At 69.6% G+C, this 14,737-nt stretch overlaps 1 protein-coding gene across 1 annotated transcript; it reads left to right on the forward strand.

Annotated features, from left to right (window-relative positions):
• The first annotated feature begins 5,873 nt into the window (after positions 1-5,873).
• PPP1R14A (protein phosphatase 1 regulatory inhibitor subunit 14A) lies at positions 5,874-13,946 on the forward strand. Its single transcript, XM_075915243.1, has 4 exons — positions 5,874-6,154; positions 10,309-10,389; positions 12,790-12,822; positions 13,674-13,946. Exons 1-4 carry the CDS (start codon positions 5,948-5,950, stop codon positions 13,764-13,766), a joined length of 414 nt encoding a protein of 137 aa, XP_075771358.1. The 5' UTR covers positions 5,874-5,947; the 3' UTR covers positions 13,767-13,946.
• The last annotated feature ends 791 nt before the right edge of the window (positions 13,947-14,737 follow it).

The following is a 14,737-nucleotide window of genomic DNA, read 5'->3' on the forward strand; positions in this document are numbered from 1 at the left end:
AGGGTTGGGGGGCTGAGGGTGTTGGGGGGCTGGCAGGTGTTGGGGTTCAGGGGAGCTGTGCGTGTTGGGAGCTGTGTGGTGCTGAGGATGTTAGGGGCTAGCAGGTGTGGGGGCTTGGGGAGCTGTGGTGTTGGGGGCTGGGTGTGGGGCTGTGGGTGTTGGGGGTTCAGTGGGTGTCACGCTGTTCAGGACACGGTGTGGGAGCTGGCCAGGATTGCTAGCCGGCTGTGGGCAGTGTTCCCTGTAAGGCTAGTACACCATGTCCACCGCTTGTCCTTTACCCACAAGGCTTGTTCTCCTATCAAAGAAAGTGATCAGGTTGGTTTGACAAGATTTGTTCTTCACAAATCCGTGCTGGCTGTAACCTGTCACAGGTGAATTCCTAAATTACCTGCTCCATTCTCTTCCCTGGCATGGAAGTTAAACTGACGAGTGTAGTTTCCTGGGTTGTTCTTAATTCTCTTTTTATAGACGGGGCCTAGATTTGCCCTTTTCCAGCCTTCTGGACTCTCTCCCGACTTCCTTGATAGAAGAGCTGGGCTGGGCAGTGTATTCGGGGGTGGGATGGGGGCATGTCTCCTGGGTCCAGCAGGCAACTGGGCCCTGCTGCCCTCAGGCCTCCAGGCAGGGCTGCTGGGATGAAGGAGGAGGGGGGCAGAGCTCTTGGAACAAGGAAAAGAAATGATTAACTAGGGTTTGGCCTCCTTCCCCGGGTTACTGCCGGGTCAATGCCTCACACGCTCTCCAACACCCAGCTGTTAAAAAGTCGCTGAGAGATTTATAACCCCCTTCGCCGCCCACAATGGCTGGATCTGCAGGAGGCACCTTGTGCGCTGTTCCCAGGGGCGGGTTTGTCCTGGCACCGCCAGAGGAGAAAGGCAGGGCAGCTGCCTCAGGGATGTATTTCGGGAGTCCCTATGGTGGACTGCGCTCTGCGCAAGATCCCAGGACCAATGGGTCCTCCCCCTGCTGCTTCCAGACCTGCCTCAGGCCCGGGCCCGGCTCTCTGGAGCCGTGAAACCCCTTTCGTTCAGGCTGTGGGGGGAGACCGCCCCCCCTCCCCGCTGCAGTAACTCGCTGGGGGCCCCAGCCCCTCGCGGGAGAGGCGTATGTTAAAGGGCTGAACCGATTCTCAAGCCACTTTCCTGCAGCCTTTGGCCCAGGCCCCCTCTGAGCAGAGGCCAGAGGGTTAGGCCCCGACCTCACAAGGTGGAGGTAGACAAGGCGGGGAAGGTGCTAACACTTCCAGGGCAGGCAGGCGGTGTCCCTGGGGGTTGATAAGGAGGGGAGAGGACCCAGCCAGTGGCCTGGATAATGGAGACCTCGGGGGCTGGTGGCCACAGCCAGTGGGAGGCCAATGAGCTGTGCAGAAAGACCCCCAGGCTATGTCTACACTTGCGGCCTTTTGCATGAGTAATATGCAAATGAGGCTAAGCATGGAATATTATCGAGCCTCATTTGCATACCTAATGAGCCACCTTTTTTTCAGAAGAGGCTCTTGCGCAAGAAGGAGCATCTACACTGCCCCCTCTTGCGCAAGAAAAACCCTCTTGTGCAACCATTCCTCCCGAAAAGTAACAGGTGTAACGGCGTGTCCACTTCCCATGCCTCATCCCCCCAGCCTGCCCGACCCGGAGCTGAGTCAGAGACAGGGGGCCCGTGTTTCCAGACGCCGAGTGCGGGATGCTGGGTACCACGACTCCTAGTCAAGCGAGTTCTGCTGCACTCACAACTCCGCTGGGCAAACATTCAGCTGACCCCCGCGTCGACCGAGCCCTCGTCAAAAAGAAAACCGGTGTCGCTGGAATCTCTGTATTTACCTTCTTCTCTTTCAGGTTTGCCTGGGGAGAGGTGACAGGCCAATTGACAGGACCCACCCTGCCCTGACTCGCCTCGCCCCATATCTGGCCGCACCTTTTCTCAAGGAGACTTTGGGGGGCACGCGGGATCACAGCCCCACCCTCCCCAGATTTCACTGTGAGGGAGGGGACGGACTTCTAGCCACGGGGGGGGAGGGTGATTTGGCCCATGTCTTTGCCAAACTCATCTCTTCCCCTTGCCCCCCTAGCTCTGCTGTGGCTGGACACAGCCTGCTCCTTCCTGCCTGCCCAGTGTCCTAAGGCAGCTTCCACCTCCAGGCTGCTGCTAGCATAACCCAGCCACCCCCTGTCCCCTGGCTACAGCGCAGGCAAGAATTAGTTAAGTCCCCAGGCTGCCTGGTGCACCAGGGCCCAGGGAATCCATCTGCCGGGATGTCAATGAACCCAGCCCAAGAGGTGGCTCGGTAGGGGAGAGGTCTGGGGGTCAGAGCAGCCCCCCCACTGCCTGGGGGCAGGACCTGGGCAGGGGGCAGCAGGTGAGGAGGGGGCTAAGACCCTGCCCAGGGGGCTGCTGCGGATCCTGCAGGGTGGGGTGTGAACAGGATGGAACCAGCTTCCTTCTGCCACAGCAGAACCTACCTGAAAATCTTCGCCAAGCCAGTGCAGTGCGGGGCTTTGACACACACAGGGCTTGGCTCCTCGTGGCCAGCGCCCTGGGCCGGGGGGTTTGAGCTTCCGCTGGGGGCCAGCCCAGCCAGGGGCAGTGGGGGGAGAAAGGAGCCGGCCAGCCAGGGGCAGTGGGGGGAGAAAGGAGCCGGCCAGCCAAGGGCAGTGGTAGGAGCCTGCTGGCCAAGTGGGGGGGGAGCGTGTCTCAGGGACTGCGCTGACGGACCAGCAGAGGGAGCAGCCGATCCCACACACTGCAGCTTTGCCCCATAACCAGCCTTCCCCCCCCCCCACTGCCTCCCCCCAAATTCCCTATTGGTGGGTGGCTGGCGAGCCAGGATCTGCTCAGGAGCAGGACCCCCCCCCCCCCCCAGCACAGATGGGAGAGTGAAACCGAAAATACGGGACAATTGGTCCATTGTTAAGAAAAAGTCGGGACCCCGGCAGGAGAGCTGAAATCTGGGGCTGTCCCTTTAAAAGCAGGACAGCTGGTTACCCAGGGGTGACAGAGGCCCCCCAGTGCAGCCAAAGCGCCCCCCCTCCCGTCTCAAGGCTATGACCACTCGCCCCCACCAGAGGGCAGCAGGGGGCTCTGCTTGGGCCCACGGGATGGGGCTGGAGATCCGGAGACACCCTGGCAGGGATCCCCACCTCGCCTCTGGGCTCCTGCGGCTGCCCCCCCTCCTGTGCCTGCCCCTCTGCATTGTCCCCTCTGGTTCCTGAGAGCCTGTGAGCCAGCCGGGCCTGCCTCTGGGGGCCCTTGGTGGGATGAGTTTGCCAGGTCTCGGCACCGCCCATCAGCCCACGGCCTGGGCCCCTTCCCCACGGCGAGCCGGCCCCCGAGACACGTCGCGGGTTTCCTGCCCGCCGCCTGGGCTGAGCTCGTGCAGAGCTCCAGCTCCGCCCACAGCGCCTCCCGCCCTCACCGGACACGCTGCGGCCCCAGCCACGGGGCCCGTGCAAACGAGAGCCCGATGACTCGCCTTCCTTTTCCCCTGTCGCCAAGGGCTGGGGCCTTGGCCACTGGCCGGAGCAGGCCGAGTCTCCCTGCCCCGAGGGTCCCGGTTCCGACCAGGCTGCAGGAGGAGGGGCGGAAAGGGCATGAAGATGGGGTGAGGAAGTGGGGCTGGTATTCACTCTGCCGCAGGCGATTTCTACTGTCCTGGGGTGGCCCTGGGTGCGTGCCTCAGTTTCCCTGGGCACTGCGCCAATAGCTAGATGGTGGCTGAGTGTGTGTCTCGGCTGGCTTAGGATACAGGGAGGGGCCCCCCGCGCCCCGAGGTGGGTTGTACCGAGTGCTCCTGGTCCCTGTGCCGACAAGTCTGTGCTACCCGGTGTCCCTGGGAACCACCAAATCTGTTCTCCCTGCGGGCTGGGAGTCGCCCCTGGCTGCAGCGGGGGGTGCAGGGCCCGGGGACTCCCCACCTCTCGGTGACACACGGAAGCAGTGGAACCGTCTCAAATGCAAAGGACCGTTTGGGGGCCGGGTGACTTCTCCTTTCCTCGCGGCTCTGCCAGCCCAGGGGAAGCGCTGCCGGGGCTGTAGGTGTGACACTCACCTGGGCCTCCGGGGACCAGGGTCACATCCCCTGCCTGCAGAGCAGCCTGGCTCTAGAGGGGTGCTCCTGGGTGCACAGCAGCCAAGTCTAGGTCTGGGGGCTCCCTGGAGCTCCACCGCCAGGCCAGGCAAGCAGCTCCAACCTGCCCCTGCAAAAAGGAAGCTCAGTCTAGTGGTTAGGTCAGTGGTCTGGGGCACAGGCAGGGGAGTTTCTATTCCCTGCCTCCCCAGCCGGGCTGTGTGATGCAGATCAAGCTGATCCTCCCATGCAAGGTGAACATGGATTGACAGCACCTCCGGGGGGGGGGGGGTCTTTCTGCACCTCCCTTCCCCACCTGCTGGCCCGGGATCCACAGCACAACACGGGCCCACTTTGGCCAAGCACTGGTCACCCCCAGCTGAGTCCGTCAGAGATGACAGGGGAATGCAGCCTGGGCGCAGGGCAACCGGCCGGGCTGGGGGGGGGGGCTTTGGAAGTGGTTCCCATTATACACCGGGGTTACAGTTTGGCTCGGTGGCTCTCAGCACCAATGGGCCCACCCATCCGGTCCATCCGCGTGTGGAATACATTTTGTTCTGTGCGCCGAGCGTGCACCACCCCAAACCCAGCTGTGGCGCTCTGTGTGATCAGCGGGGCAGATGGAATCTCTGCTGAGCAGCCACCCACGTGCCCGGCTTTCAGGGCACCCTGCTCAGCACCCCCCAAATTGTCCCAGCCCTATAGCGGGGGGGGGGGCACAGGGGAGGTTTTCCCCTCCAGCCTGGACCAGGGCCAGCCCCGGCAAGCCGCTTTTCAAACCCAGTCCAGGAGGCCAAACTCCTGCAGCTTTGCAGTCCAGCTCCAGCGCCCCAGCACCTGGGGGAGGGGAGGGAGGTCTGTGTGGGACCCCCCCCATGGGCCTTCCCCACCACTGGAGCCCACAGTGGGACTCGCCCCCAGCAATGTCTGAGAGGGGCAGTGGGTCTCCGGCCAGCCAGGGCAGCTCTGGGCCAGTGCCTGGAGCTAACTTGGCTGGGGGTGGGGGTGGGTTCGGGGGGGGGGGGTGGGCAGGAAGAGGGGGTCGGGGTCCCAGGCACAAGGGGGCTCCTGGAGCTGGGCCGCAGCCTTGGCTCTGCAGGCTGGGGACGGGAGGGCAGAAGGGGCCTGGAGGGGCAGGCAGGGGGCTCTTGGGGGCAGCTGGCCAGGCCCTGGGCTGGCCCCACAGGAAGGAAAAGGGCCCCCGGGGAAGGGAAGCGCTGCGGGGGAGGGGGTCTGAGCTCAGTGGTCGCTGAGAGAGAGAGAGAGAAACTCTGCGGCTCTGCCTGTCACCGTGCGGGGGGGGGGGGGGTGAGGGGGGCCCGCTCCGACCTGCCCAGGGCCAAGCCAGGGAACCCCTGTCCCAGCCTGCAGGGCCTCCCCAGCCCTGCCCCCCACCCCTGGGCCTCCCTATCCCCAACCCTGCCCCCCATGCGTGGGGCCCCCCTACACCCAGCCCTGCCTCCCCCGCGTGGGGCCCCCCTGACCCCAGACCTGATCCCCGAGCCCTGGCCCCCACACGTGGGGCCCCCCTACCCTCAGCCCTGCCCCTCGAGCCGTGTCGCCTAGCCCCAGCCCTGCCCCCCACGAGTGGGGCACCCCTGAACCCAGCCCCGCCTCCCACGTGTGGGGCCTGCCCCCAGCCCTGCCCCCCACGCCTGGGGCCCGTCTGCCCCCAGCCCCGCCTCCCACGAGTGGGACACCCCTGCCCCCGCCCCCAGCCCTGCCCCGCCCCCCACGTGGTGCAGCCCCCAGTGACCGGCCGCCCATCCCCTGCTCGTGCTGCGCGCTTCCCGCAGGACCGTGCCTCGCCGGCCCGAAGCCCCGCCCCCGGGCCCCGCCCCCGCCATAAGCCGCGGGTCGAGCAGCGCTGCGGGGCTGGCGGCGATGGCTGCGAACCGGGTGGGCAGGCGGCTGGGGCGGGGGTCCCCGGTGCGCTCCCTGGGCAGCCCGCGGGCGGAGCCGGCCCGGAGCCCCGGCATCCAGCGGCGCCAGGCCCGGGTGACGGTGAAGTACGACCGGCGGGAGCTGCAGCGGCGGCTGGACACCGAGCAGTGGATCGACGGGCGCCTGGAGGAGCTGTACCGGGGCCGGGTGAGCGGCGGGGCCGGGGCGCGCCTCCGTCGGGGGGAGCCGGGGCCCCGGAGCGCCGGGTGGGGACCGCCGGGCAGAGCTGCGGGGTAGCCACTAGTCCCCACTCCCCTCCCAGAGCCGGGAGAGCGCCCAGACTCCCAGCCCCCCCCCCGCTCTAACCACTAGTCCCCACTCCCCTCCCAGAGCCGGGAAAGCGCTCAGACTCCCAGCCCCCCCCCCCGCTCTAACCACTAGTCCCCACTCCCCTCCCAGAGCCGGGAGAGCGCCCAGACTCCCAGCCCCCCCCCCGCTCTAACCACTAGTCCCCACTCCCCTCCCAGAGCCGGGAAAGCGCTCAGACTCCCAGCCCCCCCCCCCCCGCTCTAACCACTAGTCCCCACTCCCCTCCCAGAGCCGGGAGAGCGCCCAGACTCCCAGCCCCCCCCCCGCTCTAACCACTAGTCCCCACTCCCCTCCCAGAGCCAGGAGAGCGCCCAGACTCCCAGCCCCCTCCTCGCTCTAACCACTAGTCCCCACTCCCCTCCCAGAGCCGGGAAAGCGCCCAGACTCCCAGCCCCCCCCCCCCCGCTCTAACCACTAGTCCCCACTCCCCTCCCAGAGCCGGGAGAGCGCTCAGACTCCCAGCCCCCCCCCCCCGCTCTAACCACTAGTCCCCACTCCCCTCCCAGAGCCGGGAGAGCGCCCAGACTCCCAGCCCCCCCCCCGCTCTAACCACTAGTCCCCACTCCCCTCCCAGAGCCGGGAGAGCGCTCAGACTCCCAGCCCGCCCCCCCTCGATCTAACCACTAGTCCCCACTCCCCTCCCTTCCCAGAGCTGTGATACAACCCAGGGGTCCTGGTCCCCGAGTCCCTCTGCTCCGATCCACCAGCCCCCACTCCCCTCCCAGAGCCCCGATAAAACCCAAGAGTTCTGGGTCCCAGGCCCCCTGCTCTAACCGCTAGACCCCACTGCCCTCGCGGAGCCAGGAGAGAGCCCATGTTGTAAGCCCCAGACCCAAAGGTAGAACATGAGCATCCGGGCGCCCAGCCCGTCTCTAGCCATTAGACCCCACTCCCCTCCCACAGCTTTTGGCCGAGAGGAGCTGCCCCCCTGCGTAGGCCAGGGCTCTGCTGGGGACCCTCCTTCCCAGGATCGGGGCTGGGGGACCCCTGGTTTCCAGGCGCCCGCTGCTATGGGGTCTGTCAGCGGTGTGGGGGAGGGGGTCTCTGCTCCAATCTCCCCCCCCACGGCTCGTGGGCTGCTCAGGAAAGAGATGGGGGGGGGGGGGCTCTACGCTGACTCCGTGGCTGTGTGGGCTGAGCCTCAGGCGAACGCTTCCCCCACCCCACCCCTGCACCTGGGCTGGGCCCTTATGGAGCAGTGGACTGGCTCCTCACCACGGCCTGCTGGGGCACTGGGGTCCCACAAAGCGCTTGGGCTGGTGCAGCTGGTAGCCAGGACACCCCGGATCTGGGGGTGTGTGTGGGGGGGGTCCTGGCTCTGGGGTGTGCGTGTGGGGGGGGGGTCCTGGCTCTGGGGTGTGCGTGTGGGGGGGGGTCCTGGCTCTGGGGTGTGTGTGTGGGGGGGTCCTGGCTCTGGGGTGGGGGGGAGGAGAGCAAAGACTGGACCTGAGACTGGAGGCTCCTTCCCCCCTTGGGTTCCTGCGGAGGGGCTGGCGTCCCCAGCTGCCTCGGGTCCCTTTGCTGCCTCGCAGGGTGACGTTCCAAAGCAATTGGGATTGTGGGGGGGGGGGCTGCCATCGCCTCGCGCGCACAGCCCTGCAAAGGGGGTCAACGCGGTCCGACAGTCCCCTGAGCCGTCCCCAATCCAGAGCCGTGGGGGGGGGGGGTTTATACAGGGGCTCTCCTGGCTCGGGAGCCGCCCACGCTCTCCCCGACCTCTCTGGGCGAGAGCCAAGCGCCAGCCGGTCGGGCCTAGGCCTGGGTGCCCGATGGGTGCTGTACAGAGCGCCCCTCCCTGGCCCACTCCCGCCATGGGGAAGGCTGCGACTGGCACAGCAGGCTTGCAGCCCGGGGCCGGGCAGCTGTTCTGGGCTCCCCCCTCTGCCGCGCCCTCGGGCGTTAAGCCGGCTCTGCGCAGTGCACCCGGCCTTGTGGCGGGAGGCGGGAGACACGGCACCCAAGGGAGCTGCAGGCCTGCCAACGCGCCGGGCGCCGGAGCCACGTCTACACTAGGGCCTGTGCCTCCGTCCGGTGCCCCATGGTCCTTCCAGAAAGCGGCTGTTGACGGGCCCTGTGGTTCCCTCCAGGTCCCCCTTGCTTTGTGCCAGGGCTTTGGGGCCGGGGGAACCGCCCCTGGGAGCAGCTCGGAAGGGCGGGTCCAGCCAGGCTCAGTTCTTGGTGCTGGGGAGCAGCAGCAGCCGGCTCCAGCTGTTGCAGGTCCCATCCTGGCCTGCCCTGTGGGGGGGCTGGCTGCAGTGGGGGACAGCCCTGGAGATGCCCATGAGGCTGGCCGGGGGGGGGGGGGGGTGGCGGCAGAGAAGGGAATAGCCGCACGGCAGGGGAAAGGGCGGGGGAGGGACGGACCCATTCCTGCCTGGGTGGGGAGCCCACCCTGCAGTCTGAACTGGGCTCGTGGGGCAGCTGCAGCCCCCCCCCCCCCCCACACACACTTCCGAGGTGCCAGATGGGCAGGGACCCAGGTGCTCTGGGCTGGGCTCCCCGCAGCAGGAAGGGGAACCGGGAGGGGCCTAGCTCACACTTCCGCAACAGCCTCTGCGTTTGCATCCTCGGGGGGGCCCGGGGCGGCCCTGGTCTCTGCCCCCGGGGGATGGGAGGTGTTTGGGAGTGTCCCCCTGCACCAGCCCTCCTGCTGCCATCTGCTCCCAGCCAAGGCCTCCTCTGGGGGCTTTGCTCTCCCGCTACCCCTGTGCAGGCTGGGGGGGCTGCACCCCCTCGCTAGCGCCTGGCCCTGCTCTGCACCCCTGTGCCTGGCCCTGCCCCCCTCTGTAAACCCCCTGCCCAGGGCGGTGCCTGGCTCCCTGCCCTGGCCCGGCCTGCCCCCTGCTTCGCCCAGTCCCCAGCTTGGAGAACAGGGCTGGGGGGGTTGGAAGAGGCAAGCAGAGGCTGCATGGGGGGGGGGCTGGTGTTGCTAAGTGTGTGCGTGGGGGGGGGTATTCTGGTTTGAACCTTCTGCCAGCCCCTCCCCCATTTATCCTGGCCAGATGGGGTGGGACTGGGACCAGCTGTTCCATTGTCCGGAATTGCTCCCGGGGGGGGGGGGGGGAACCGTTTTCCTTCTTCCCCTCCCCCCTCCAGAAACAGCTCCTGGCGGCTAACAGAGCAAGCCGGCCCCCCTCCTCCAGCCGTGGGCTGGTGGGTCAGAGCCCCGGATGGCCCAGAAGGAGCAGAACGGGGGGAGGGCTCCGGGGGGGCTGGGCCCAGGGGGTGCAGCCTGGCAGTGCTGGGCGCCCGCGGGATAATGGAGTCTGTGTCCCGGGCGTGTCTGGAGCAGCCTGGCCCTGGGGCCAAGCGGGGGGGGGGGGGGGCTGCTGCCAGCTGGCGGGAGGAGCAGGCGTGGGTACCACGCTCTGGCCTGCGGGGCGGGTGATAGGACAGTGGGGGGGGGGGGGGGAGGTCGCTGCTGCAGCCGGGCAGGGGCCAAAAGTCTCCCCCCAGCCAAGTCCCCCGGGGCCCTGCTTTCGGGCCCGGGGCCCCCAGCAGCAGAGTGGGGGCTGCAGCCTACGTGGCCCGGCCCCTTCTCCAAGCCAGGCTCATGGGGGGGGGGGCCTGTGTCCCACTTGGCCACCCACAGCTGCCCCACAGGACGGAACCGCCTCCCTCCAGCGTCCGGGGTGACTTGGGCCCTGAGCTTTGTGTCCTGGGGGGGCTGATGCTGGAGGCTGAACCGAGACGGATTCAGCCGGTTAGGAATGGGCGTCTGCTCCCCCCGAGTCGGTTCCCCTGCGGGGCCGGGCCGGGGGCTGCCCGCTTCCCAGCGAGGGCGGCTGGTGGCCAGCAGCTCTGCCCCAGGAGATCGGGGGGGGGGGGCGAGCAGCACTCCCAAGGGCACCCCGGGGAGACCCTGGTTTTCGGAGGGGGGGGCTGGCGGAGCAGCAAGGAGGAGATGACAGCAGAGACCTGGCTCTGCGGTGGGGGCTGCTCCCTGCCCTCCCCCGGTTGCCCCCCCCGTGCTGAGCCTCCCCCCCTTGCAGGAGGCAGAGATCCCGGATGAAGTGAACATTGACGAGCTGCTGGAACTGGAGACGGACGAGGCGCGGGCTGCGCAGCTGCAGGTGGGTGCCAGGGCCCTGCCGGCCCCTCAGCCGCTCGGCGCTGTGCCTGCCAGCCACGCCCTGCCGTGGGCCGCCCGGCCTCCTGCGGCACCCGCTGTGGGGCAGCCCCACCCCAGGGTCTCGGCAGGGACGGGCAAAACCGCACAGCTACCCTGCCCTGGGGGGGGGCATCCCTGGCTTGCTCTGGTGTGCGGAAGGGCTCAGCCCCCCAATGTAGGGTACGTGGGAGCCGGGGCCAGGGCAGAGCTGCGGCGGGTTAGCCCATGCCTGCCTGGGGGGAGAGGGGGCAGAGCTGGGGTGGGTTAGCCCATGGCTGCCTGGGGGGAGAGGGGGCAGAGCTGGGGCGGGTTAGCCCATGGCTGCCTGGGGGGAGAGGGGGCAGAGCTGGGGCGGGTTAGCCCATGGCTGCCTGGGGGGGGAGGGGGCAGAGCTGGGGCGGGTTAGCCCATGGCTGCCTGGGGGGGGAGGGGGCAGAGCTGGGGCGGGTTAGCCCATGGCTGCCTGGGGGGGAGAGGGGGCAGAGCTGGGGCGGGTTAGCCCATGGCTGCCTGGGGGGGGAGGGGGCAGAGCTGGGGCGGGTTAGCCCATGGCTGCCTGGGGGGGAGAGGGGGCAGAGCTGGGGTGGGTTAGCCCATGGCTGCCTGGGGGGGAGAGGGGGCAGAGCTGGGGCGGGTTAGCCCATGGCTGCCTGGGGGGAGAGGGGGCAGAGCTGGGGCGGGTTAGCCCATGGCTGCCTGGGGGGGGAGGGGGCAGAGCTGGGGCGGGTTAGCCCATGGCTGCCTGGGGGGGGAGGGGGCAGAGCTGGGGCGGGTTAGCCCATGGCTGCCTGGGGGGGAGAGGGGGCAGAGCTGGGGCGGGTTAGCCCATGGCTGCCTGGGGGGGGAGGGGGCAGAGCTGGGGCGGGTTAGCCCATGGCTGCCTGGGGGGGAGAGGGGGCAGAGCTGGGGCGGGTTAGCCCATGGCTGCCTGGGCGGCGGGATGGAGCTGGGGGTTATCCTGTGGCTGCCAGGCTCCTGGGGTCCCTGGGCCGGGGGGGGGCAGGGCTGGGGGTTGTCCTGTGGCTGCCAGGCTCCTGGGGTCCCTGGGCCGGGGGGGGCAGGGCTGGGGGGTTGTCCTGTGGCTGCCAGGCTCCTGGGGTCCCTGGGCCGGGGGGGGGCAGGGCTGGGGGTTGTCCTGTGGCTGCCAGGCTCCTGGGGTCCCTGGGCCGGGGGGGGGCAGGGCTGGGGGTTGTCCTGTGGCTGCCAGGCTCCTGGGGTCCCTGGGCCAGGGGGGGCAGGGCTGGGGGGTTGTCCTGTGGCTGCCAGGCTCCTGGGGTCCCTGGGCCGAGGGGGGGGCAGGGCTGGGGGGCTGTCCTGTGGCTGCCAGGCTCCTGGGGTCCCTGGGCGGGGGGGGGGGGCAGGGCTGGGGGGTTGTCCTGTGGCTGCCAGGCTCCTGGGGTCCCTGGGCTGGGGGGGGGCAGGGCTGGGGGGTTGTCCTGTGGCTGCCAGGCTCCTGGGGTCCCTGGGCCGGGGGGGGGCAGGGCTGGGGGGTTGTCCTGTGGCTGCCAGGCTCCTGGGGTCCCTGGGCAGGGGGGGGCAGGGCTGGGGGGTTGTCCTGTGGCTGCCAGGCTCCTGGGGTCCCTGGGCAGGGGGGGGCAGGGCTGGGGGGTTGTCCTGTGGCTGCCAGGCTCCTGGGGTCCCTGGGCCGGGGGGGGGCAGGGCTGGGGGGTTGTCCTGTGGCTGCCAGGCTCCTGGGGTCCCTGGGCCGGGGGGGGGGCAGGGCTGGGGGGTTGTCCTGTGGCTGCCAGGCTCCTGGGGTCCCTGGGCAGGGGGGGGCAGGGCTGGGGGGTTGTCCTGTGGCTGCCAGGCTCCTGGGGTCCCTGGGCCGGGGGGGGCAGGGCTGGGGGGTTGTCCTGTGGCTGCCAGGCTCCTGGGGTCCCTGGGCTGGGGGGGGCAGGGCTGGGGGGTTGTCCTGTGGCTGCCAGGCTCCTGGGGTCCCTGGGCCGGGGGGGGGCAGGGCTGGGGGGTTGTTCTGTGGCTGCCAGGCTCCTGGGGTCCCTGGGCCGGGGGGGGCAGGGCTGGGGGGTTGTCCTGTGGCTGCCAGGCTCCTGGGGTCCCTGGGCCGGGGGGGGCAGGGCTGGGGGGTTGTTCTGTGGCTGCCAGGCTCCTGGGGTCCCTGGGCAGGGGGGGGGGGCAGGGCTGGGGGGTTGTTCTGTGGCTGCCAGGCTCCTGGGGTCCCTGGGCCGGGGGGGGCAGGGCTGGGGGGTTGTTCTGTGGCTGCCAGGCTCCTGGGGTCCCTGGGCCGGGGGGGGCAGGGCTGGGGGGTTGTTCTGTGGCTGCCAGGCTCCTGGGGTCCCTGGGCCGGGGGGGGCAGGGCTGGCAGGCCCCCGGGTGCTGTGCTCAGATCTGTGTCTGTTTCCAGGGCATCCTGAAGTCCTGCCACAGTAACACGCAGGTGAGTGGCCGGCAGCTGCCGGGCCCCCCTAGCGCCCCGATGTCCACCCCTGGGCCCTCTGCCCGGGCTCAGCCCCCAGCGCCAGGCTGGGCCCCACGTCTCCCAGCTCAGGCCAGCCGGGGGGCAGGCGGCAGCCCCCTTTGCGGAATGTGTCCCAGGCCGGCTCCAGCTGCCGCTGGCTGCTCCCGCCGTTCCCACGGGACCGGGCTGCGCGCCGGGGCCCTGCGGGTCAGGGCTTTAAAAGGGAAAAACATTCGTCCCTCAGTGTCCTCCTAGGGAGGGGCGGCCCAGGAACCCCCCCCCCCCATCTCCGGCTCCGTCGCTGGTGGCCCGGGCTGGTGGCTGTCCAGCAAGCTGCTCGCTCCAGAGAACTCTGGTCTCCCTAGTGCCCCATGGGGGGGGGGTCCAGCCCTGGTATCCTGCCCTCCCCCCGCAGTCTCAGCCCTGCCCAGGACCCAGCTGCTGCACTCCTGGCTGGCCTCGTGGGGATGCGCCTGGTGCTTGGAGGGGCAGGGGGGGAACCGAGCCCCGTTCCCGCCGCCAGAGACTCCCCCACAGCACAGAGCGGGCGACGGGTCCCCTGACCTGCCGTGTTCCCTCCTGGGGCCACAGGAGCACCCGGGCTGCAGACGCCCCCCCCTCTTAGCGGGTCCCCCCGGGCACTGCCCTCCAGGCTGGGCATCCGGCTGCCCCAGCAACGGGCATGTGGGGAGCTGGCGTCCCGGGGGGGGGTGGCATGAGGGTGCTCCAGCCAGGAGTGGCTGGAGGGGGCCCCGGCAGGCAGCAGCCTTTGGGGGAGCCGGGGGGGTGCCTGGCCGGGGGGCTAACCGGGGGCTCTCTGCTCCCCACAGGCCTTCGTGCAGGAGCTGCTCCGCAAGCTGCAAGGGCTGCAGAAGCAGCAGGCCCTCCGGCAGCCCAGCCCAGACATCCAGGAGCAAGCGTGACCCCGGCCCGGCAGGGCAGCAACTTCCTTCGGGGGGCCACGGCCCTGCTGGTCCCGTCCGGGGGGGGCCCAGCAGAGCCGAAGGCCCCTCTGCAGCGGTGGGGAGGTGCAGGCCTGGCCCTGCCTGCAGCCCCCGGACTGTGCGCGCCCCTTTGGGTCTGGAATAAAGCCTTGCTCCAGAGTGCTGGCTTGGTCCCTGGCCCTGCTCCGCTGCTGCCCCCTCGCTGGCCGTCTGGCCCTGGGGGGAAGCGCCTGGCACTGGGGGAGCCGGGCCCTGTCCCCGGTGCTGCCGGAGCCTCCCCTGCCGCACTGGGCGGGCGATGGAGCCACCTCGGGTCCTGCCTCCAGTGCCTGGCTGCTGCCTGGGGGCGATTCGCTGGGCGGGGGTGCCCTGACCCCCCAGAGCCACTGGCTAATGTGGGGCTGCGGTCACAGCTGCCCCCCTGGTGTAGCCCTACAGTGCGGGGGGGGGGGGGGAGCAGGGCCGGCCTCTGCTGGGGCTAGGTGCCAGGGCTTTGCCTCAGAGGGGCAGCAGCTGGGTCAGCCCTGACACTTCCTCTTGGCTTCACACCCAGACCAACTCCCCCTCCGCTCCCCTGCCTCTGGGCTGGGCCAGCCCCAGGCAGCTCCATATTTAGCCATCGGCAGGGATTCCCTGCATCTCCCCAGGCTGTCCTGGGCCTGGGTGGGGCTGTGCGGGAGGGGGGGGCAGGCAGGGCTCTGGGAAGGGCCCACACCTGAGCCGTTTGCTGCCTCCCCCTGGCTGCCCGGTGTCTGGATGCTTCTCTTCTAGACCTGGTGTGGGGCACCTAGGATGGGGGCTGCCTGGGGGGGGCTGCACACAGCTGCTTCCAGTGCCACCCTCCCCGTTTCCAGGGGATCCAGGCATTGGCCATGTCTGCTCAGGCCGGGGGGCAGAACCCAGTGAGGTGGGCCCCAGCAGGACCCTGCTAGGCTGGGGCTCCCCAGACC

The sequence above is a fragment of the Pelodiscus sinensis genome, unplaced genomic scaffold, assembly GCF_049634645.1.
Source record: "Pelodiscus sinensis isolate JC-2024 unplaced genomic scaffold, ASM4963464v1 ctg34, whole genome shotgun sequence".
Taxonomy (NCBI): Eukaryota; Metazoa; Chordata; order Testudines; family Trionychidae; genus Pelodiscus; species Pelodiscus sinensis.